Genomic DNA, 23,097 nt, shown 5'->3' with positions numbered 1-23,097 from the left:
GTACTTTATATGTTTGCTTTATTTGTTTATTTGTTTTGTTTATTTTTGTTTATTTACTTTTTGTTGGTTTTTTTATTTGTTATTGTGCGTTTTAAATTTTATTTTTTTCTTTTCGAATTGAACAAAAAATGTAAAATCTTATAGGTACTTTATTGGTTGACTAAACAGAAATATAAAATTTTCACCATTAGAAAAGAACTCCTTTTTGTTTGTCAGTTAAATTTACGAAGTGTGAAAAAAGAAAAAAGAAAAAGTAAATAAATAAACTTTATAAATACGAAAAAGGTAATATTACAGCACCATGGCTTACAGAATAATAGTACCAAATTCTATTGTTTCATGTAAAAAGTATGTAATATATTTAAACAATATGGAATAAAATTTAACAAGCTGATTTTTTCTTTTTCTTTTTCTTTTTCCTTTTTGGATTTTCTGTTTGTTTAAGAAAACACTGTAGACCTATCGGTAACGGTTAAAAACTAATGTAGTAAATAAATAAAAAAAAGATGATAAGTAAACAAATGAATAGTACATAAAGAATTACTAATATAATCCAAAGCCATGGATATTCTAAAATTATCTTATCATAAAAAAAAAAAGGAATTCTATCTTGTTGCTTAAATATAAGGCTAGGCCTTTCATCTTCTTTATTTATTTATAACTGTTTACGATTCCCAAATATAGAACGATTTATTAATTATAAAGTTACTCACGTGGCCCAACCAGAAAATAAAAAATAGTTGCCTTTTGCCCCCATTGTAAATTTTACCATTCGTGTAAAGTCATGTTCAAATTCTCTCAAATCTATGTTCCAAAGAAATCAATTTCTCAGGATGTGTCAACCCATTTTCCTCAACCAAAATTTTCAGGTTTTTGGCAGAAATAGCAGCAACTTCCTCGTTATATAATCCACAAGTTTCTAAAGCATCTTTAGGGTAAATGGTTTTTCTGCCATCTTTAATAACATATTGAGTCAATCCATAGGTACATAACACATCTTTATGCTTATAAAATTTACAAACAACATAGATCCACTTTTCATCCCAACATAAAATATTACTTTCAATTCTAAACTTTTCCAATGGTCTAATTTCTTTTTTGAAAACTGCTGTAATTGATGCAACTGGGACATAAGGCCATTTCCTCATCTTCATGAAAATTTTATTGAATATCTTACTCATTAATTCAGTTCTAGCAATATCCATATCAACAAAATAGGTACTGTTGCTTTTATGCAGGTACATATCAGTTTCAAGTATGGAATTATAACTGTTCATTATAGTATGGGAAAAACAACCATATTTGTTATCACTCAACTTTTTGATCAAAGGGTTACTAGCACCTTTCGAGTAGTATGGTATAACCAAAGCGATCAACACAGTATGATAAAATCTAACATAATACGCTAATGGTAGTGCTTTGTAATTAATCGCAGCAAAAATTATAATTAATATTTTACCAATCATGGCTATAGTATTATTATTATTTGTCAATACAACCTTGACTTTGGGTTAGAAAAGATTGGTCTATTACGTTTCATAAGAAATATTTACATGTAAATAGGCAACACACTTTGTTAAAATTGGAGAAAGAAAAAAATTGTGGAAAAAATTTTTTTAGGAAAAGAAAAAAAAATTAAAAAAAATTAAAAAAAAATAAAAAAAAATAAAAAAAACTTTTTTTGAACCTTGTTGTTTTAGATATCGATTTATTTATTTCTTTCTTTCTTTTTTGAATGAAAAAATATTTTTATTTATTGTCTTATTTTGAAAGAAAGAAAAAAAAAGTTAAAAGAAAGAAAGAAAGAAAAACAGAAAAAAAAAAAAAAACTAAATATGGATGCAAAAATACAGAAGCAACCTTATCAGAACCATACTGCTGGTTCTTCACCAACAATATTAAACAACAATAATAATAACCAAAAAACACAAGTCGAGAGTGATAATGAACAATTACTAACTAGTAACTTTACCAGGCATGTTATTAAACAAAGAAGTGGTAATTTTCCGCACTATGAAAGGAGACCTAACTCCAATTATATATACCCAAGAGTTTCATCAAATGAGTCAACTAATAGGGGTAATAAACTATTACAAGGCAGCAATTTCGTTTCTAGGAGAAAATTAAACACCGATTTATACGAAAATGTGGTTTTCTATAATGGTTCAGAACATAAACTTCTAACGAGGACAAATAGGCTCAGTGACAATAACAAGAAAAGAAAATTAAACAATTTCACCCAAATTTCTAGTAGTGGTGGTGGCAGCAGTACTGATGATGATGAGGAGGAACATAATGAAGAAGGAAAAGAAGAGGATGGTGACGATGGTGAAAATATTATAGACCTAAATACTATTGCCCATGTCGAAGAAATTTTAAGACCTATTGAATCATTAAGTGATGTGGTCACTCACCAACCCATCAAAAGAACTTTTATGAACAATAAAATTTTACGATTGTTGGAATTACAAACTGCCCTAATGATTGAAAAAGCCCAATTATCTTCATCCAGTTTTTCTGATTTGTTAAATGTTTTTCTTGAAGATGACCCCTTACCTTACCTGTGTCATAAAATTCAACTACCCGACTACGATCATAATCTACATGTAGACGAAAATGCAGAGTATATACCCAAGGGCGATAATACTATAAACATCATTGCCACGGAAGATAAAGAAACTGGGGAGGCGGCAAGTGCCAGAAACAACTGTACGAATACGGGGTTAAATTCAAAGGACGGAGATGATTCTCTTGGAAACATACAAACGGATGAGCAAAATGTTGCCACTTCAACCAGTATTATTGCAAACGAGACTCGTATTGGGGTGCGGGAAAGCAACGCTGGTGATGATAACGATGATGATGATGATGATGCCTTTTTTGCTCTACCACAATATAAAACATCATCATTACTGGAAAAGCTAATAGGACTAGCCACTGATTCTGAATCACCAATAACTGAAGATGATGTGGAAAATACCAGGCAACTGACTCAGATTGTATTACAACGGAACCAAGAGTTTATTAAAAATTTGCAAAAAATTAGATTAGCTTTATTTAAAGCTGAGCGTATAAGATCAAGAATTGTCAGTTGGGCTAAAGAATACGCCAATATTCCTGAAGACGATGTTACTATTCCATCCCAATTAAAAATAGTAAAAAGAAGCTTGATTAGTGCAACAACTAATTTAACGGTAGCAGACGAATCCAAAAATGAAGAGGTTAATGATAATCAGGGGAACCCTAAGCAATCTGAAGATGATACGGATGATGTTGAAAACACATAATAACCTAATCATTTATCGAGCCAGGTGGGCAAAATCATATGTTATACAGTATATATATATATATATATAAGAGGTCAGCTAAAAAGGAAAAATAAGTTGTATAACCCAAATAAACAAATAGAGGATATAAAAATAAAAGGCAGTGCAAATACGCGAATACCGAAAAGTTACCAATCATGAATAGACTCATCCAAGACGGTTGTGAAATTATTGAGTTTTATATCACCTACAATGTCTTCGTCCTCTTTTTTTTGAAAAATTGGAGCAATACAAGTCTGTGTGACATTGTCAAACAACTCAAAAATCAAATTCTTCAGAGCATCTCCTGTTTGTTTAAAGTCTGGATAAGCATTAACTTCTAGCAATTTAACTTTATAATCCCTATCAACTAAGAAATCGACACCGTATATTTCAAACGCATTTTCTAAAGGTTGGAAATTCAATCTATTTGCATTGACTGCAGCCAAAAATGTATCATGTGCAATCTCACGAATCTGCTGCTTAATATTTTCTTTATTCTCGGCAGATATCTCATCCAAAGTATCAAATTCCCTGACTGGGTCAATTTCTTTAACTTTGTCTGTTTCTTGTAGACATGTGTTTGTTAAATGGCAAGATAAATCCTCAGCACTTAACACATTATAGTTATCAACCGAAAGATTCTTGAATTCTGTTGACGCAAATAATGCTAGCATCCTTTCATATACCATAACCTTCAAACATCCTTTCGCAATAATATAACACCTTATATGGAATTTTCTATTATTTAACAATAATGGGGCTTGTAGATATTCCTGAACAATAAAATGACGCAATTGCGATGTGATAATCTTGTTTTCACTAGTATTCTCCCCCTCAATTTCCTCTTCATCAAAGGAGTCGAAAATTGCTTGTAAATCTCTAACAGTTTTAAAAACTCTAATACCTTGTGCTTTATCGCTCATACTTGGTTTCAAAATCCACCATTTATTATTCTTAGGATCTTCCAATTCCTGTCTTAGCTCCCATGCCTCGTCTAAGGCATCATCTAAAAATTCTGCATAATCCACATCAATGTTAAAAGATTCCATGTAGGCAGTTTTCAAAATAGAAGTGGGGTTTTTGGCAGTGAAGGTGTTTATGGTTTGTGTTAAGTATTGTTTTCTAATTAAAGCCTTTCGATAAATAAAGGTGTTTGCAAAATAATGTAAAACGCCGCTATGTAGTTTCGAAGCGTCGATTTGTTCATATTCTCCATATTGGAAAATCCTAGTAAACTTATCGAAAAAAGGTTCGATCGATTCCGCTTTGATTATGGGCAAAGTGGGCAAATATTTTTTTATAGAAACTGTAAGTGGTTCGGCAATATACTCTTTGGGGTTAATAGTCAAAACCGCAACGTCACTACTCGAAGTAGTGTCCAATAACGAATGATATATCAGTTCTTTTCCAAAATGTTCATCATTTAAGCTCACATGGAATGAAGCACGTAAGGGAGTAATTGTGCACATTTTACTTTCCACCAGCTTCCCGTCGTTTATGCCCTCGCTATTCAAGACTGTGTTTCTGCTAAATGTGTAGTCGGGATCCCATTTAAACTTAATAGCACCACCATTATCATTTTCATCATTATCATCTTCTTCTTCATAATTAGTAAAAACACTTGTCCAGCTATTTTGTGCCAATGGAGCAAAAACCGCTTTTGTATCCTCATATCGAATACCGGGGTAAAGCGGTACATTGACACTATAAACATCGACTTTATTTTCATAATCCCAAGATTTCAATAATGACTCGATGACATCGCAAGACAATCTACTAACTGTTTCAAAAGATTCTTCATCAACAGTAATTTGAGTATTATAATATGCCCAGGACAAGGCAATTGCCCTAGTATTACCGGTAATACAAGCTTCAAAAGCTGCACCTACAGTACCAGATGAAGTGGCATATGGTCTAGAGGTATTTCTCCCAACGTTAGGCCCTGATATAACTAAATCAAAATGTTCAATGTTTGAAACATGATTGCAACCGATGTCTGCACACGAAGCTGGAGTTCCATCAAGTAAACACCATTCGATACTATTTTGTGGTATTTTTTCTGAATCTTTGGAGCCGGAAATATTAGGTTTGAATTTAAATTTTGAATTTTCCACTTGAGGACGATTAAACGGACCTAAAAATTTATTATCAGTGCTGTTTGGATCAGAATATATAAAGGTGGCAGTTAGTTCTTTATCGGCAAAGTGAGCTTTGCCAATCCATGATCTTTGGATATTTGGAACTACAATTACTAAATTCCAATTGGGTCTGTGTTTGGTAATATATTGAACAAAGGGTCTTATGTATTGTGAAACGTTGTTATCTAAGGGACCATCGTCATTTGTGATTAAAATATTTAATGGCTTGGTCATTGTGTGTTTGGATAGTAATATTCTTTCTACCGGTTGTGTTTACTTAAAGAAGAAAGATATATATATTTGAGTTCAATTTGGGTATCCAATTCTAGTGTGGTGTACTTGTTTTATATAAAACAAAAATTTTTTTTTTTTTTGATAACTTTTTTATTATTTACTTTTTTTAAATAATAAATGGATTATTATTCTTTTTAAAACTGTGTCATTTTTTTTTGTCGGGAATTCAATTTTTATTCTTTTTTTATGGAAAAAGAAAAATAAAAGAAAAAGAAAAGAAACCAAAAAAAAAAAATTATAATACACAAAGTACATATAAAATTTTTAATTTTTTTTTCATTTTTTCTTTTAGTATTACTTTTCTTGTTTCTAAAAATGAAAACATATATATATATATATATATATAAGGCGTTATTAATGTCATCATTATCTATTTTTAATGGTTTTGTCATTCTTTTTTATTTATCATAAAAAAAAAAAAAAAAAAAAAGAAAAACAGGTTAACCATCAAAATAAACATACACAAATGTCAGTCTTTCTAGGTACTTTAGATCAGCATTTAACAGTTGATGAAACTAAGATGAAGTTTGCAAACATCCAATATGAGGCAATGAAAACTTCATTCAATACAATGTTATATAGTTGTTTAGAAAAATGTATATCACATGATGAATATGGTGAAGATGATCTAACTAAAGGTGAAATGTGTTGTATTGATAGGTGTATAGCAAAAATACATTATGCTAATAGATATGTGGGTGCATATACTCAGCGTATGGGCTTTAGTCCGGATTCAAATTTAAAACATTATGAAAATTTTAAAACGACACCTAAAGCCGATTAGTGGTAAAATTAAGGATTGAAAAATATAATTATGTTTGATCTACAACATTTTACCTTTATGTATCTAAGAATTGATTATTTTGGAAAAGAAAAGAGAAAATTATATATATATATCAGTATGTGTAAAGTATAATGAAATGATAAAACTTAAAGATTCAGTTAGGTAACAATAAGAAGCTAAGTTTATGATCCTAATGATGGAAATATGCTAATATAAGTTGTTAATGAGGGGAAAAGGACATATATTAAATTGGGGGTTTATTTGGGCGGCTAAAAAATATAGGTTTAATCTTTGCCATTAACAAAAATATGCATTAATGGATCATAAATATAAGAATAATCTGATCTTAATTTAAAGTAAAACAAATTATAATATTTAATCAATTCTGTTTATTATTATTATTATTATTTATTTATTTATTGTAAACTGCTGTTGCATATCCATTTATGTACATCCTTGCATTAAAAACTGGAGCATAACAGTTTTGGTAAGTATTAAATAATAATAAAAGCACATTTCCCATCTTAATATTTATTTTCTTTTTTCTTTTTTTAATGCTTAGATTCTCTACAGCCATTTTTAAGTATATCTGAGAGTGGGATGTTTGTTCTTTCCCACTTTATTTTGGAACTTAAACGCAGAAACATTTGCAGATAACATTTAAAAACAATAAAGTTTATCATAAACAAAACGAGGAACAAAATAAAAAGAGAAAAAAGAAATTTTTTTTTTTTTTTTTTTAATTACCGCCCTTTAAAATTAACGTTCACTACGATTTCTATATAGAAACATTTAATAACTTTTATACTATTTTTAATACTTTGTTTTTTCCCACTTTCTTATTAGTTGATAGGGGCAGGGTTTTTTCTCTTCTCTTCTTTTCTTTTCTTTTCTTTTCCTTCTTTTCTACTGCATATCTAACCTTCTTATTAAATATCTAAATATACTATATAATTTTAAACTACTATAAAGTAACCTATTTATTCTTAACTATTAAGAAAAATACTATAAACTAAGCACACAAGTACTAACTAAATAACAAGACGTTCGCGAAGTATGTTTTTTTTTGTTTTTCTCCTTTTAGTTTAATTTTTTTTTTTTTTTTAAAGATAATTTATTTATTTAATCCTTTTTTTTTTCTCTTTTATTTTTTCTTTCTTTCATATATTTTTTTTTTCTCTTTTTACTTCAGCCACAACTATAACTGCAATAGCAACCGATATACAACCATGTTGTTACATTTTTTTTAATATCATAATTGAATACTGATGCTAATAAACACCCAATACAAAACATACGTGGATAAGAGGAACCGGTTTATCTTCTTTCCAGTATTACCTTGTTTTTTCCAACTTTTTTTATGTTATTCTTTCGTCGTTGCCTTTTTTTTTCTTCCCCCTTGTATTAAATCACCATGGGATACAAAAAAAAAAAAAAAAAAAACATATGAAACGAAATATACTTAGAAAGGATGGATTCAGAGTGAGATAAAAACGGAAGACTGATACGTATAAGTATAAAGTTTTACAAATCTTTTAGGATTTATTACTATAAGATATTGGGGAAATTTTAAATACCAAAGGGTGTTGCACCAATCATAATTATAATATAAAACTATATATAATTATAGGCTGTGGTCGATTAACAACAACTAGATAGGAATAATATGAGGACGATCCAGGTAGTTCAGCATCAGTTACAAGATATAAAGAAAAATAGTAAGAATCCAAAGAGCCAGATTATTTTGAGTTTAATTATGATTTATCTCATATTAACCCCTAATATAATGTACAGACTTTCAAATATTTTTATCATGTCAGGAAACTGATTAACGTATATCCATTAGATTCCGCTGTTAGCTTTACCTTTTACTTCACTCTCCTTATGTATCTAAATGGATCTTTATATACCTCTACATTATGAATGAGAAAACTTAACAGCGTCAAACGGCACAAGTGATAGTAACTCTGGAAAAACAAAGATGGGATGGAAAAAAGGAAAAGAAAAAAAGAGGTAGAATGGTTAAGGGAAAATAAAGCAATGGAGGCCATAAATTTTGATTAATAGATGATCTACCAGCATGTTCAATCATTAGTTATACAATTTTTTTTTTTTTTATTGCTGTAAAACTAGCAATTTCCACTACGCCAAAAAACAGGAAAAGCTATAATAAAAGTGTGTGAGGAGTTGTTCAAATTGCTATTATTAATTAGTTGGCTTACTTTTCTCGTAGAAAGATCCGTATTGATTTCTGTACGCTGATTAAAAATAGTAAACAAAGCAAAGTTTTTATGCTTTTATTGGTTCTGAAACATTCACTAATAATTTGCAAACCTGCAGTTTTTTATTAAAAGTGAATTTCTCAGAACGGTACGGGGCGGGGAAATACAAAAAAAGAAATAATAATTTGAATGTCTCACAACATTTCTATGGTGATTTCTATGGAACACAACAACAACGGCAAGGGAATGGAAAAAAGAAACGCGTGTTTGTATTTCAAATATTGACGAAGGCTACCGTCTAAACGCGCGACACGAATTAAATTTTTTTTTTTTTTTTTTCTTTTTTTTTTTTTTGAAAAAGAAAAGAAAATTTGTTATGTTTTAATTTGTATGGGATAAGGCAATACTGAAAAATACTTTTTAATTTTTTTTTTTCTTCCTGTTTTTTCCCCCTTCCTCCCATTTAAAAAAAGTTTTGTTAGTAAAAACATTTTGGCGTAGTATAAATATAATGTGCTAACTACTAATCAATTTCTACTTTATGATTTTCTCATTCCCTTTAGTTTTTTTATCTTTTTTTTTTCCAATTTTTTTTAATTTTTCCTTTTCCTGGTTGTTACCAAATTTTTGGCGTCAATTATTCTTCGGTATTTTCTGATTGATATTATTCTTTTGTTATTGCAGTTTATTTGTATGGAAACATTTCTAAAATATTTTTTTTTACTAACAATCTCTTTTTATGATATTATTATTAAAAAAAGAAAATACTAAAAAGTCATAATAATAAAGTTTAGTTGATCAATTGCTAGTACATTAATTTCGATTAAATACATTAAAAAAAACACACACACAATTAAAATAGAAAAAAATGGCTCCAAGAGAAGGTGGTAAAAGAAAGACACACAGAAAGAAGAAGGATCCAAATGCTCCAAAAAGAGCTTTGTCCGCTTATATGTTTTTTGCAAATGAAAATAGAGATATTGTTCGTTCTGAAAACCCAGGTATTAGTTTTGGACAAGTTGGTAGGGTATTAGGTGAAAGATGGAAGGCTTTGAACGAAGTTGAAAAACAACCATATGAAGCTAAAGCTGAAGCTGATAAAAAGAGATATGAATCTGAAAAAGAATTATACTTGGCTACCCGTGCCACTGAATGAATCTGTTGATTAGTATTTCTTAAATTTTACTTTTAAATGTGTATTTTTTTTTTTTATTTTGTACTGGTTTTATTACTATTGTTAAGGATAAACATCTTTTAATACTACTCAATTATATTATTATATTTCACTTTAATTTTTTTTTTTTTTTTTTTGTGTGTGTTTGTTTTCGTTAGGTTACTATAGTTCTTAATTGAGAACTTTCCCCAAAAAAATTTTTTATAAATTTAAAAAAAAAATTTTTTTCTCTTCATCTGAAAGTATTATATTTATAAGTTAATGGAGCCAAGAGTGTCTACTTTTTTTTATCTGGAGGATTTGTGTATAAATAAATAAATAAATAAATATTTATTCATACTTTTATTTTAAATTTGTTAATTGTAAATTTATATCAAAATGGATTCATATCAAGTCTGATTAAATAGGCTATAACGTAAAATCCTCAAAAATTAACGGAAGGAAGGCTGGTAATCAGTATTCTGCTTCAAATATTTTAAAGTAATTCAAAAAATTGATCAAATTATAACAATACTTATTGTTTATATTTGGTATTTTGAATTTTAATCATGAATAAAAACTTTACAAGACTTTTTTTTCTCTTTTTCTGTATATGAGATTAATTGAATAATTAAAAGAGAATTAAATAAACTTTTTAAGCAAAACGAAACACGAAACGCGTAAATGTAACATATTCTTTTATTTTAATTTAAAAAAAAATTTTTTTTTTTCTTTTAATATTTATATATATATTTTTTTTTTTACTTTTTTTATCCCATATAAATAGAATACTAGTGATCTTTTTTTTTTTGTTTTTTTTTTTGTTTTTTTTTTCCACCTTTGTAAACTTTGTTCGTTAGTACCCTTTCACATATAGATGTTTATATGTCCATATTTATCCATATTCATGAGTGATATAATTTTCAATACTAATCGGTTATGTTTTAATAAAATGATATAATTGAATTAAAATTTACAAAGACTAATATAACTTTATAAATAGACGATTGGCATCAATTTCAAGTATCAAATACACACATATATATATCTAAAGAAAAAGAAAAATTTACCATGTTAGAAGCTAAATTTACCGAAGCATCCTTGTTGAAAAAAATTATTGATTCCTTTAAAGACAGTGTTGAATTAGTCAATTTTGTATGTGATGAAAATGGTATTGAAGCCCAAGCAGTTGATGATTCTCGTGTTTTATTAGTCGCCTTAAAAATTGGAGCCGATTTATTTGAAGAATATAGATGTGATAGAGGTATTACGTTGGGTCTTAATTTAACGTCTTTAGCAAAAATTTTGCGTTGTGGGAATAATACAGATAATCTAACTTTAATTGCGGAAGATGAACCGGATTCCCTATTAATTCTTTTTGAAGATGTTAAGAAGGAAAAAATGTCAGAGTATTCTTTGAAATTAGTAAACATTGATGCCGATATGTTAAAAATTGATGATATGAAGTATGATTGTTTAGTTGAAATGCCAAGCGTAGAGTTTGCCAAGACTGTGCGTGATTTGAATCAACTAAGTGATTCTTTTACCGCTATCGTGACCAAAGATACTATTAAATTTGTTGCGGATGGTGAAATTGGGTCTGGTAGTGTTATTTTAAAGCCAAATGTTAATTTAGACAAACCAGAGGATAAAATTGTCGTTGAACTAGAAAAACCGGTTGATTTAACATTCAGTTCCAAATATTTACTAGATATAGTTAAGGCCTCTGGGTTGAGCATGGCTATTACTCTAAAGTTAGCTGTTGATGCACCAGCTTTGTTTGAATTTAAACTAAATAATACAAATGGATTTCTAAGTTTCTTCTTGGCTCCTAAATTCAATGATGAAGAATAGGTTTGTCTCTTTTTTTTTTTTCTTCTCTGCTTTGCAGAATATTATGTATCATGACTGAATAAATTTTCATTATTCATAACTTTAATAAATCTAAGTAATTAATCGTCGGGATTTCTTTATTATTTTTTATTTTTTATTTTTTATTTTTATTTTTTATTATTTTTTATTTATTTATTTATTTAAACACACATATGTATATGTATAATTTTTGGTTTGTTACTATATAATATCCTTCAGATCAATCATATTACTAATACTACTGTTGCTACTTGTGGGTATTAAAAAAGTAGATCGAACACAACTCTTTTCAGTTAAAGGCAAAATCAATCTAAAAGCATCTCCTTTATTCAAATAATATCTGTACAACCTTTTTGTTCGAATAAAACCAAAACTTTCATATAAATGCAATGCAGCCTTATTAGCCACTTCAGTCTCAAGCATAATTTCATCACAACTAAAATTTAATGATCGCATCTCTTGTATACTATTGTAAATTAATTTCCTAGCAATTCCGTTTCCTCGGTATTCGCTTTTCACTACTAGCATTCCAATATATCCTCTTATTCTTCTTCCATCTTTATATGAATCTACTTTACTTATAATACATCCTATAGGAATATCAGGGGTTTTACTCTCTAGATCATATGCCAATTTACATAAGCTGGGCCATTCATTTAAAAAGTATCTATAAACATAGACAGAATAGGGTTCGGATAAATCATTATCTATTAGATCTGCAACTTGATGGAAGGAAGTACGATCATTCAAATCAAAATTCTTATAAACAATATCAGGCATAATATATATATTTTTTCTTTTTTTTGTGTCCTGAAAAATAAAAACAAATTGCTTCGTGTGCGTGGGATAGTTTCTTGTTCTTATATGTGTTATTACCAAGTGGAACAATTAAGAAAATTAGAAAGAGAATAAATGTTATAAGCTGTTTGCTCTGCTAAGTAACAAAGTTTCCAAAATAAAGTTATGTAAAATAGCTGCTTCTAAATGAAAAAAAAAAAACACAACTACAGCTAAAGTCCGAAATTCTATTCTTTCCGTTAGACTTTCGGATAACAAAAAAAAAAAAAAAAGTGCGGTCAGATTTGACAAATTAGTTGTAATTTTGATTATTTTAGTTATAATGTACGGGTGTAAACATAAATAATGCAGTTTACCCTTAAAAAAAATATTCATGATAATATTTTTTTTTTTTTTTTTTTATCTATTCCTCATCTTTGTAATATTATATATATATATATATATATATATTTACGTTAAACACAATTACGGATATTAAAAAAAAGAAAGCACGGATTAGAACATTGTAATAATAAAAAATTAAAAAATGAATATTGTCTCAGAAATGAACCCCAACAATATTACATTGATTAATGTAGTTACAGGAACCAAATTAATCATTAATATGGCAATTTATCGGCACATAGATGTATTGAAAGCTTATATTCAAAAACAATGGAATATTCCAACCCCTGAAATCTTCATCATGTTACCTTTTGGTTTAAAGTTGAAAAACCAAGATTTTAAAAACAAATTGATAGGGGTTGAAGTTTTATACGTTTTCCATAGAAGAATATTTAGTTTTTTAAAGGCACCACCACTCCATACTAATTTTGAATCAGATACAGAAGAAAATATTGAAAAATCAAAAAAAAATACAAAAATATCCCCACCATCAAATGGCTCAATCACCGCACCAGTAAACTTGGCTTATAAAGACAAAATGAATGAGTTGTTGGATATTACAGACCCGATACCAAACTTATTAAAACCTCTACCCTCTCCATTTGCAGATTTTGTTCATGACGAACAATTAAGAGCTCAATATTATAAAAGCTTTGCCCAAACTAATTTGGGTTGGTTAAATGCTTTGTATATTGATGTAAAATACTATTATAAAATTTTGGAGGGATTTAGTGACATGAACAGCAACTTTATACAGGGCATAGATGCAGCAGTGAGGTATTTAGAAGTTTATTACCACACCACGGAAAAAAGTTACCGAGAAGTCTTTAAATTTTACAAAGATTTACAAAAGCATAGTAATGCCAGTAACTGGGTATCAATTTACAAGGATATTTTGTCAACATTAAAATGTGTTTTTCCTCAGAGGAATTTTACAAAATTGGCGGATTATTTTGATTTTGTTAAACTAACTTCAGCGTATGAAGAATTAAATGAATGTGAGGAATCTTTAAATGAGTCATTTATGAAAATTGACCATAAATTAAAGGGCTTGGAAAACATAATTAAGGGAGAAATCATAGAAATTTTATCGAATTTGAAACACAAAATTACTGAAAAATTACATCCAGATTTATCTTTTGAAGATAAATTATTTGGCAAATTCAAAGAATATTGCGAAACAGTTAAAGATATGACAGACACATTAAATAATGAATATTCTAATAGTCTGTTAGGTAAAATGTTAAATGATTATATACCACAATTATCAATAATGGCAACTTCGCTATATTCCAAAGCGACACAACTATTGGAGGATAAAAGAGCGGTTCAATTAAGTATTTTGGAGTTTATGGGTATAATATCTTTTATCCAGGTGGAAGCTTTGAAAATCAAAGACATGGTTACTGAAGGCTACGAAGCCAGGTTAGAACTTTACAAGAAATTGCAACTGAATTTTGGAGTCTTGGAGGATTTCCCTGTGATTTATGGCCTATATTTGATAGAATTATATAGGAGGAAGCTATGGGCAGAACAATTAAATACAGAATTAAAAATATTTTTTAACCTTGATTTATTGAAATTAAAGGATGATGAATTAAAAATGAGAAATATGTGGTTAAAAGATTTAGATCTTGCGGGTAATAAAAAGAACGACAATGATAGTGCAGGTAATAGTTCAGTTTTGTTGCTTTTGACGTCTTTTGCAAATAAAGATTGTGATATCGTTACTGATCTTATAACTGAATCAGATTTCCAATTAGAAGCTCTAGATGCGTTTTACAAAATTTCTTTGGACGATATTAATGAATATTTAACAAGTTTAAAAGTACTTGGTGTGAATAAGGTTGCGGTTGACGATATTTTACTTTTTAGGCTTCAGCAAGTTGTTAATTTTAAGATGAGTTTCCCTAACAAGAAAAAAGAACATATTGTTTGTGATCCAAATATATATCTACAACAAAAAAATGAGTTATTAAGAAGTTATAAATTACGAATACAGAGATTAGAAGCACAATTACACATAAAAGAAATGGAAAATCTAGGCTCATGGCCCGCAGGTATCTTTAAAAATTGTAACAAAAACACCTATTATAATGATAGTGATAATCAACGACACCTCTGTAGCAACAGCAACCACTCGCTTAGGCCATTTGAAACAGCCAGTGTTAATTCTTCTTTGATTTTAAATAATAGTGTCAGTGTTATTGGTGTTGATGATAATGAGAAGTTGTCGTCAAAAACTATTAAGAATAACGATCAGGCATTACTGAAGGAATTGAATTTTTTGAAATTGAATAATAAGGATCTAAAATTGGAAATTCAAAAATACAATTCAAAGATTAGTGATTTGGAAACCGAATCCAAGTGTTACAAAGATGCATTGAATATATTAAATGAGGATTATTCCACTTTAGCTTCCAAAATAAAAAACTGGGAGAATAAAGAGTATGAATTGAATACACAATTTCAAAACCAATTGAAGGATATTGTAGAGGCTAACAATGCTAACTTGCAAATATCAAAAGATTGGAAATCTAGCTACGAAGAGGTTGTAGAAACAAAAAACAATTTATTGGCTAATATGCAAAATATGCAAGAAGAATTCAATGCCGAAAAAAATGAATTGAATTTGCAGATTGAAAATTACCAGAAACAGCTTGGAGATTTGATGCTCAAAACACCCAGGAGTAGCCAGATTGCGCATGAGGCGTCTATTCATAGTGATGACAACGCTTCCAAACAACTAACCACATCCGATGATCAAGTTCAGAAAGAAGATACTAATGAGTTGGAACAGGTTTTGAATCAATACATCATAGAATTGTTTAATATTGTGATTAATGACATTTTTTTATTAGAAAATATTGGATTGTTATTGGAAAGGGACTGCGTTGATGGAAAGCAGACTTTGGTGATTAAAAGGGTGAAGGGGTTGAGGAAACGGCTTGAAGAAAGTACTTCGACACCTGGCATGGAAATTCAAATGAATAGCTCTTTAATTACTGAATTGAAATTTTTATTTCAAAACATCAAAAATGATGCTAGTAGTAGAATGGATTTTTTACAATTTGTTAGGTCAATGTATGGTGGAGAAAAAATATATGAAAATTCGGTTATGAAAAGATTTAAGGATATAGAAATGTTGGCTAAAAAACTAACTAAGGATATTAAGAAAAACAAACAAAACAATGGCTTAAAGAGACAAATCGCAGTTAAGGATTTCCAAGTGGGAGATTTGGCCCTATTTTTGCCTGCCAGATTAGGGAAATATGAACCAAGTGGTTATTCATCCTCAGTGAATTCATCTTTGTCTTCTATAGATTTGACTAGTCCTACATTAATGAGACCATCTTCCTCTATCAATTCTGGCATCGACATGGTTTTAAGCTCAAAAATTAATTCCACTAACATTAATATTAACCATCATCACCGTCAAAGTAACAATAATAATGATAAGGATAAGGACAAGGATGATTATAATAATGGAACGTGGGCCGTTTTTACTATAACCGAAAATATTCGTTATTTTGTTCAGGATCCGTTGTACACTAACGAGGAATGGTTTATAGGAGAAATCACTAAATTAGAAAAACATATAGCTTCACAGGATGTGAATCCATTTAGACTGGATATCGGAACCGTTTGGTACTCTGTTTCTGTTAACATTGTATATCCACAAAGTATTACAGAATGAGATAATAATAATAATAATAATAATAATAATAATATATATATATATATATATCTAAAAGCTTACCAAGTTTCTTGTAAATATCTATAATTCTTTTCCATTGATTTTAAGTAAGCTTCAGGTTCTTTGATATTAGCAGGTTCCCCAAATTTTTTCAAAATCTCAACTAGCGTTAACCTAACTTGAATTGGCATTTTACCGGAGGAACCACACAAATATATATAGGCATTTTTATTTTTAATTAAATCATAAACATATTCACCATTTTCCCATAACATATCTTGTACATACTTAGCAGTGGGAGAATTTGTTAAATCCCTAGAGAAACATATAAATAACTTTAATTCCCCAGAATTAGCTAAGTTTGCCAATTTATCTCCATATAAATAGTCCTTGGTTTTGGCCCTACAACCGAAAAATAGCGATTGTCTATGGGAAAAAATTTTGGATTCTATAATTGATTTAACTGGAGCTATTCCCACACCAGGTGAAATTAATATTACTGGTTTTTCTTGATAGTTTGCCATTTTGTCTAATAAGTTATTATGCTCAACAAAAAATCTTACATAAGAAGCATTTTCTTTCAAATCATTCAAATACGTAGTACATAGCCCCTTTCGGATCTTATGCAAAATTGTTTTATACTTAACAATAGCAACAGTTAATTCCATTTCATGGCCATTGTAGCAATTTGAAATGGAATAGAATCTTGGTTTTATGCTTGGGAAAAAATCAAAAATGTATTCATAAGGTAATCCAAAAGATCCAAAATCTTGAATAACTTCTAAAATTGATCTTCTAGGCCTGTTACAATAATCGTATAGGTCTTGCATGTCTTGTTTTGTAGCAAATTCAAATAGTTTCTTTCTTTGTTGTTCAAGTTGAGATTCTCCACCTGATAATCTAGAAGAATCTATAGAAAATGATAATGTCTTTAAGAAAAAAGTTCTTTTTGGAATGCTGCAAATATCAAAATAGTATTTTAACAAATGTCTTAAAGTTAACTCTTGGTTTGGTGGTAATAATACACTTAATGTGGGCGGAATATTGTTCAACTCTAATGGTTTATCAGCTATATTGATCCAATGAGGTTGTGCATTTAGCATTGCATCAACAGTTAGATCTGAATTCACAGGATAAATTCCCACTGTGTCGCCAGGATCAAATTTTGTCTCGCATTCAAATTTAAATTGACGCACGTCCTGAAAGTGATCTGTGGCGGTAATCCGTTTATTCATAATGACTTTCCCCAAACAGACTTCGTTATTTGAAAACCTTGGCTTTGTGTCGTTTTTATTGGTGGTGGTACTGATGCTTAAAATATGTTTTGGTTCTAAATATACAGAATCATCAATCATCTCACGTTTAATTTTTTGATCACCTAATATTTTTCTTGTTGGGAATTTCTGGAGTAATTTTTGTAAAACCTGTTTTTCATATTCAAAATAGACCGCTTCAACGCTACCACCACCACTCCCGGCCAACCCCACCTCATCAGCTTCAAATCTGGGGAATAATTCAATTGCGCCCAATTGGGTTACCATTCTTTTATGTAATTTCTTAATTGCGTACTGGAAATGAGGGTAGCTAGAATCACCCAAGCCTAAAAATCCGATTTTTATATAGTTTAAAAAGTCATTAGGTAGATCTCCTCTTTTCATAAAATTCCATAATTTCGAACATTTTGCATTTCTGGGTAATTCACCCTGGCCTGTAGTGGAACATATAATGAACAGGTATCTACACTTTGTGAGATCCTGTAGATTAAAGTCTTTGAGAGATGCTAAAGTATGTTGAAAGTGATATCTTGACAATTTATACGACAAGGAGATTGCGTATTCTTCTGAATTGCCTGTTTCAGATCCATACAAAATACAGATTTTTTTAGACATGGTTATGTTGTCACTATATATTGAAAATAATGGCTGGTAATCTTTTTGGTTTATATGGTTGTATTGAGGCAAATATATAGGCTTATTTGTTTGTTTATACGTTTTTTATCTAGCAAATTTAATCCTTTAATACTAATACATATAGATGTATATATAGTTATTTTTTTTTTTTTTTCCGTCAAATACTACTCTATTAACACTATAATTGGCGAGTATGGAAGAAGGAATGAAAGAGAGAATTGATAATTATAAAAGAAAAAAACTTTTTTTTTTTTTTTTTTTTTTTCTTTTTTTTTTTTTTTTGTTTGGATTTTTAAAACGGCTTTCGGATAGCTTAGCGGACATCCGGATCTATGAAAAAAGGACAAATATACATATGTAAGCAATGCCATGTCACGTTAACACTATATACAGATTTATTTATGTCAAATAATTTAAATATATTAATATAAACAGGAAAAAAAAATTTTATCTTAATTCAATTTTGTATTGTTCAACCAAGTTGGCGCGAACAGTATCTTGTAGGTTATTGATTTCTTCATTAGTAATATTTCTATCCATACTTTGATAGTTAATACGGTAACATAAACTGCGACGTCCTGTTTTAGGATGAACAAAATCATCAATTAATTTCACACTTTCTACTAAATCGCCAGCAGTGTTTCGGACAATTTCCATTAGATCATTTTCATGGATATCAATAGAATTGTTGACCCAAAAAGAAATATCACGAATAGTTCCGGGATATTTAGAGTACGGTTTGAAACTAGAAATGGTATTTTCTTTAAATTGTTCATGGAATCTTTGGTCATCGGTCCAGAATAATCTAATATCAGGAATGTCAAATAGTAGCATAGCAACACGATCTAAACCTAAACCAAACGCCCAACCGATCTTCTCGTTTGTTCCCATACCTGCATTAGTTAGAACTTGTTCGCGCACAACACCACAACCGCATAATTCCAACCATTCGCCTTTCCACCAAACTTCAATTTCCCAAGATGGAGCTGTCCATGGAAAATAAGCTTCAATCCAGCGGGATTTGATTTCTTCATTTGTTTTACCTTCACTAGCTAGTTTTTTATTGAAAACTTCCGCAACAATTAATTCTATGGTTCTCTTTAAATGCGTACTTACCAACTGAACTTCTTCTTTTGTCATATGCTTTTGTTTAGGGTTTGTTTCTTCTTTATATGGCATATCGATAACAGTAAAATTTTTAATTTGATTCAGCTTTGTTTCCAAAACAGAAATATCTTTTTTCAACTGCTTCTGCCCAGCTTCAGTTTTCGGCCAAAGTCGAGCACCTTCCATTTGATGGAAAGCAGGGTAGTGAGTTTTGTCGATTTCATCACGGCGATAAACATCGGCAGATATTAAATAACCTGGTTTGTCAGTTATTTTTTTCTGAATGTTCCCGAAACAAAACATTTCGTGAGCACTGGTGTGAGTTCTTAACAGATGATCCTTGTTAATATAATAAGTATCACTCTTGGATCTGCCTACATGGTCTTTAGGAAAGCCCAAACTATCGAAGTTTTCAAAAACTGAAACTGCAGGTTTGAAATTGTTATATACCTCAAAGGCATGATCATCAGAGTTCAACTTATTTTCAATTAAAGTACGTAAAATACCAATTGGATGCGATGCTTTTAAATGCAATGCTTTGTCTGTTAATTTTAAGATGTTTTGTGGAACATTTGTTTTTTCTGAATCTGTTTCGAATTCTTTACCATTTACAATTATTGTATTCGGGGATGATGTTGCAGTAGAATACAAGGACTTTTCGATAATAGCCTGTAGTGTGTGCTTATTATTGGTTATTACGGGTATGAAACGTTTTAAGCTACACGACATTATGCATATAATATGAATTAGTTAATTTCGCTGTATTAGAATCTTGTTTTTTTTTTTTTTTTTATATAATATTTTTTTAAAAAAATGCAATTGGTTATCTTGCAATCAAGTTAATTAATCAAAGTGGATCGTGGAAAGGGGGGAAATGAACACTTTTTTTTTTTTTAATTTTTTTTAATATATTTTTTATTCAATTATTTTCAAATTTCAAAATCATATAAAAAAAAAACTATCTTGAATTTTATTCGTATTAAATGATTTTATATATATATATTATTTTTTATTTTTTTTTATTTTTCATAAAATTATATCATTATGATTTTATTTTTCTTTTTCATTTTTTTTTGCTTAGTATGAAATATAATTTACAATTAATCCTACAAAGAAAGGTACTCCCCAATCGACATAAGACACAGAAAAACATAACTTCGCTGTTAGGGCAAAATATAACTATGATTTTTGGAGCCATTTTAAACGGATCTGGGTTTTTCAAACCTTCAACGGTAAAGCAAGCAATAGCTACTACTCGCATTACTGTTTCTACATTTAAACGTTTCACCCATGAATATGCACCACGTTTCAAAGGTGGTAAAAAATCACAAAAAGGTAGAGTTCCCGTCCGTACTGGTGGATCTATTTCAGGCAGTACTTTGCAATTTGGTACCTATGGCCTAAGATTAAAGACAGAAGGTGTCAGGTTAACCGCCTTACAATTGCAGGAAGCTGATAATGCAGTTATGAGATATATCCGTCAAACTACTAATGGGAAAATGTGGAGAAGATTAGTTACAGATATTGCCGTGTGTATCAAAGGTAATGAAACACGTATGGGTAAGGGTAAAGGTGCCTTTGATCACTGGATGTGTCGTGTTCCGACTGGTAAGATTATATTTGAAATAAGCGGCGATAATTTGCATGAAAAAGTTGCTAGAGACGCTTTTAGGAAGGCTGGTACAAAATTGCCAGGTGTCTATGAGTTTGTTAAAAAAGATTCTTTGTGTAGAGTAGGTTTACATTCATTTAAAAACGCCAATGATGTACCAAAGAAAAATTATTTTCAAATACCAAGAAAAGATAATGAAATTAGAAAATTAGCTTCTCTACCAGAATACAAGTTGTTTAGAGGTCGTTAAGACAATTAGTTTGACTCATTTTCGAATCCAAGCGTATATATTTAATTTCATGTACATAGTACTCTCTTTATAATAGTGGTAATATATAAAATATATATAGTAATGCGTAAAATATTATTTTTCCATTTCACACATAACATTGGCTATAAATCCTTCTAAATGATAAATTACCTTGGAACCTAAAGCTAGTCTTTCATCAAAAATGGATGCATTTTTCACAACACCTATAATGATGGTAGGATTAGCTAGGGCTGAAATAATGAACATGGTTAAATCATGCAATATAACATCAGCGGGAATACAATGAGCTAGTAACTCATATAGCATGCTTCTGCATTCTATTAAGCATTTTACATTTCTTTCTTTAATGATTTTATTACTCATTTTCATTAGCACCACTTGCCAGTCCGGACGAATAACTGAGGTGGTGTCTTTCAATGTCAAATTATTGGCCATAGCCATGCTTTCCAGCGTTAACAACGCTAGTCTTAAATTCCCGTTAGCAAAAGAAGCTATTTTCAATAAGCACGAATTGTCCTTATTTTCAATATTAACTTGTTGTTTAAAACAAATGCTATCTAATATGGAAACAATTTCTTGATTAGTTGGTGCCGGAATCCTTAGCAACAAAACACGTGATTTGATTGGTGATATGATACTGGACAAGCTATCGCATAACATAAACAGCCTAATGTTTTTTGAATATTTTTCCATAGTACGACGTAAAGCTGCTTGGGCGTCCAAAGATAGACTATTAGCATCATTAATGATGACAACTTTAAACCTGGGGGATTTGTTACTATTGCTGTTGTTGTTGGCGGTATTTGAAATATTGCTACCAAATTCAACTTGTTCAGTTTGGCCAATCTCTTTTAATAATTCTTGAATAACAACTCTATCGTAACTACCACCCAAGTCGCTAGGTGTTATTTCAACATGATGCGGACTACTAACAACGTTTAATTCTAACTTTCTTGAATTCACCTGAAATTGACGAACATCAATTTTCAAACGATAAACTGAAGAATCAAAAATGGAATTCAACAAACACATTGTTCTTGTCTTTTTGCCTGAACCATTTGGACCATATAGTAATAAATGGGGCAAATCATTGGGATTATTTTCAGATAATGATTTCAATATATTTGTCACGTGCTCATTATGAGATAATTCTGCTAATGTGGAGGGACGGTATTTATCGACCCAAAGAGACATTTGTAATTTTGAGTTATTTTCAGTTTAGAAAGTTTAAAGGTCCGTGGTTGGTTAATTTGAGTATATTAATCAACGCTGGGAAATAAGAAGAGATAATAAACTGAAAAGTTTTTTTTTATTTTTAAAGCCTGTGAAAAAAAGAAAAAGAAAAAAAAAAAACATTAAGTTTATGTTTTACCCGGTTTATTGTCTTTTGTCATTTTGATGTTATAATAATAAGAATTTTTTTTTTTTTTTTTTTTTTTCCTGTTTTGATAAACATTAACCGATTTTCAATTTAAATTGAATGCTGACAACAAACAAACCCTATTTAATAATAAAATCATTCGAGATAATTGCAATTAAGAATCCCG

At 29.7% G+C, this 23,097-nt stretch overlaps 12 protein-coding genes across 12 annotated transcripts; 6 read left to right on the top strand and 6 right to left on the bottom strand.

The window, feature by feature from the left end:
• Positions 1–788: 788 nt before the first annotated feature.
• Positions 789–1,466, bottom strand: SCDLUD_000785 (uncharacterized protein; the record flags this gene model as incomplete). The annotated part of the gene is made up of 1 exon (XM_046081251.1): positions 789–1,466. One exon carries the CDS (start codon positions 1,464–1,466, stop codon positions 789–791), a length of 678 nt encoding a protein of 225 aa, XP_045937099.1.
• Positions 1,467–1,835: 369 nt separating this feature from the next.
• RXT2 (Rxt2p) lies at positions 1,836–3,287 on the top strand (the record flags this gene model as incomplete). Its single annotated transcript, XM_046081252.1, has 1 exon — positions 1,836–3,287. The coding sequence occupies one exon, from the start codon at positions 1,836–1,838 to the stop codon at positions 3,285–3,287; it is 1,452 nt and encodes a 483-aa protein (XP_045937098.1).
• A 167-nt stretch (positions 3,288–3,454) lies between these two features.
• On the bottom strand, positions 3,455–5,680 carry PBY1 (putative tubulin tyrosine ligase; the record flags this gene model as incomplete). The annotated part of the gene is made up of 1 exon (XM_046081253.1): positions 3,455–5,680. The coding sequence occupies one exon, from the start codon at positions 5,678–5,680 to the stop codon at positions 3,455–3,457; it is 2,226 nt and encodes a 741-aa protein (XP_045937097.1).
• A 526-nt stretch (positions 5,681–6,206) lies between these two features.
• TIM12 (Tim12p) lies at positions 6,207–6,524 on the top strand (the record flags this gene model as incomplete). Its single annotated transcript, XM_046081254.1, has 1 exon — positions 6,207–6,524. One exon carries the CDS (start codon positions 6,207–6,209, stop codon positions 6,522–6,524), a length of 318 nt encoding a protein of 105 aa, XP_045937096.1.
• Positions 6,525–9,614: 3,090 nt separating this feature from the next.
• On the top strand, positions 9,615–9,902 carry SCDLUD_000781 (non-histone chromosomal protein 6; the record flags this gene model as incomplete). Its single annotated transcript, XM_046081255.1, has 1 exon — positions 9,615–9,902. One exon carries the CDS (start codon positions 9,615–9,617, stop codon positions 9,900–9,902), a length of 288 nt encoding a protein of 95 aa, XP_045937095.1.
• A 1,068-nt stretch (positions 9,903–10,970) lies between these two features.
• POL30 (proliferating cell nuclear antigen) lies at positions 10,971–11,753 on the top strand (the record flags this gene model as incomplete). The annotated part of the gene is made up of 1 exon (XM_046081256.1): positions 10,971–11,753. The coding sequence occupies one exon, from the start codon at positions 10,971–10,973 to the stop codon at positions 11,751–11,753; it is 783 nt and encodes a 260-aa protein (XP_045937094.1).
• Positions 11,754–11,972: 219 nt separating this feature from the next.
• Positions 11,973–12,551, bottom strand: MAK3 (peptide alpha-N-acetyltransferase MAK3; the record flags this gene model as incomplete). The annotated part of the gene is made up of 1 exon (XM_046081257.1): positions 11,973–12,551. One exon carries the CDS (start codon positions 12,549–12,551, stop codon positions 11,973–11,975), a length of 579 nt encoding a protein of 192 aa, XP_045937093.1.
• Positions 12,552–13,095: 544 nt separating this feature from the next.
• Positions 13,096–16,650, top strand: ATG11 (autophagy protein ATG11; the record flags this gene model as incomplete). The annotated part of the gene is made up of 1 exon (XM_046081258.1): positions 13,096–16,650. The coding sequence occupies one exon, from the start codon at positions 13,096–13,098 to the stop codon at positions 16,648–16,650; it is 3,555 nt and encodes a 1,184-aa protein (XP_045937092.1).
• Positions 16,651–16,709: 59 nt separating this feature from the next.
• Positions 16,710–18,539, bottom strand: TAH18 (NAPDH-dependent diflavin reductase; the record flags this gene model as incomplete). Its single annotated transcript, XM_046081259.1, has 1 exon — positions 16,710–18,539. The coding sequence occupies one exon, from the start codon at positions 18,537–18,539 to the stop codon at positions 16,710–16,712; it is 1,830 nt and encodes a 609-aa protein (XP_045937091.1).
• A 468-nt stretch (positions 18,540–19,007) lies between these two features.
• MSF1 (phenylalanine--tRNA ligase) lies at positions 19,008–20,396 on the bottom strand (the record flags this gene model as incomplete). Its single annotated transcript, XM_046081260.1, has 1 exon — positions 19,008–20,396. The coding sequence occupies one exon, from the start codon at positions 20,394–20,396 to the stop codon at positions 19,008–19,010; it is 1,389 nt and encodes a 462-aa protein (XP_045937090.1).
• Positions 20,397–20,848: 452 nt separating this feature from the next.
• MRPL16 (mitochondrial 54S ribosomal protein uL16m) lies at positions 20,849–21,529 on the top strand (the record flags this gene model as incomplete). The annotated part of the gene is made up of 1 exon (XM_046081261.1): positions 20,849–21,529. The coding sequence occupies one exon, from the start codon at positions 20,849–20,851 to the stop codon at positions 21,527–21,529; it is 681 nt and encodes a 226-aa protein (XP_045937089.1).
• Positions 21,530–21,643: 114 nt separating this feature from the next.
• RFC5 (replication factor C subunit 5) lies at positions 21,644–22,744 on the bottom strand (the record flags this gene model as incomplete). Its single annotated transcript, XM_046081262.1, has 1 exon — positions 21,644–22,744. One exon carries the CDS (start codon positions 22,742–22,744, stop codon positions 21,644–21,646), a length of 1,101 nt encoding a protein of 366 aa, XP_045937088.1.
• Between the last annotated feature and the right edge of the window lie 353 nt (positions 22,745–23,097).

The sequence above is a fragment of the Saccharomycodes ludwigii genome, chromosome I (assembly GCF_020623625.1).
Source record: "Saccharomycodes ludwigii strain NBRC 1722 chromosome I, whole genome shotgun sequence".
Lineage (NCBI taxonomy): Eukaryota > Fungi > Ascomycota > Saccharomycetes > Saccharomycodales > Saccharomycodaceae > Saccharomycodes > Saccharomycodes ludwigii.
This window is presented reverse-complemented; position numbering and strand designations above follow the sequence as displayed.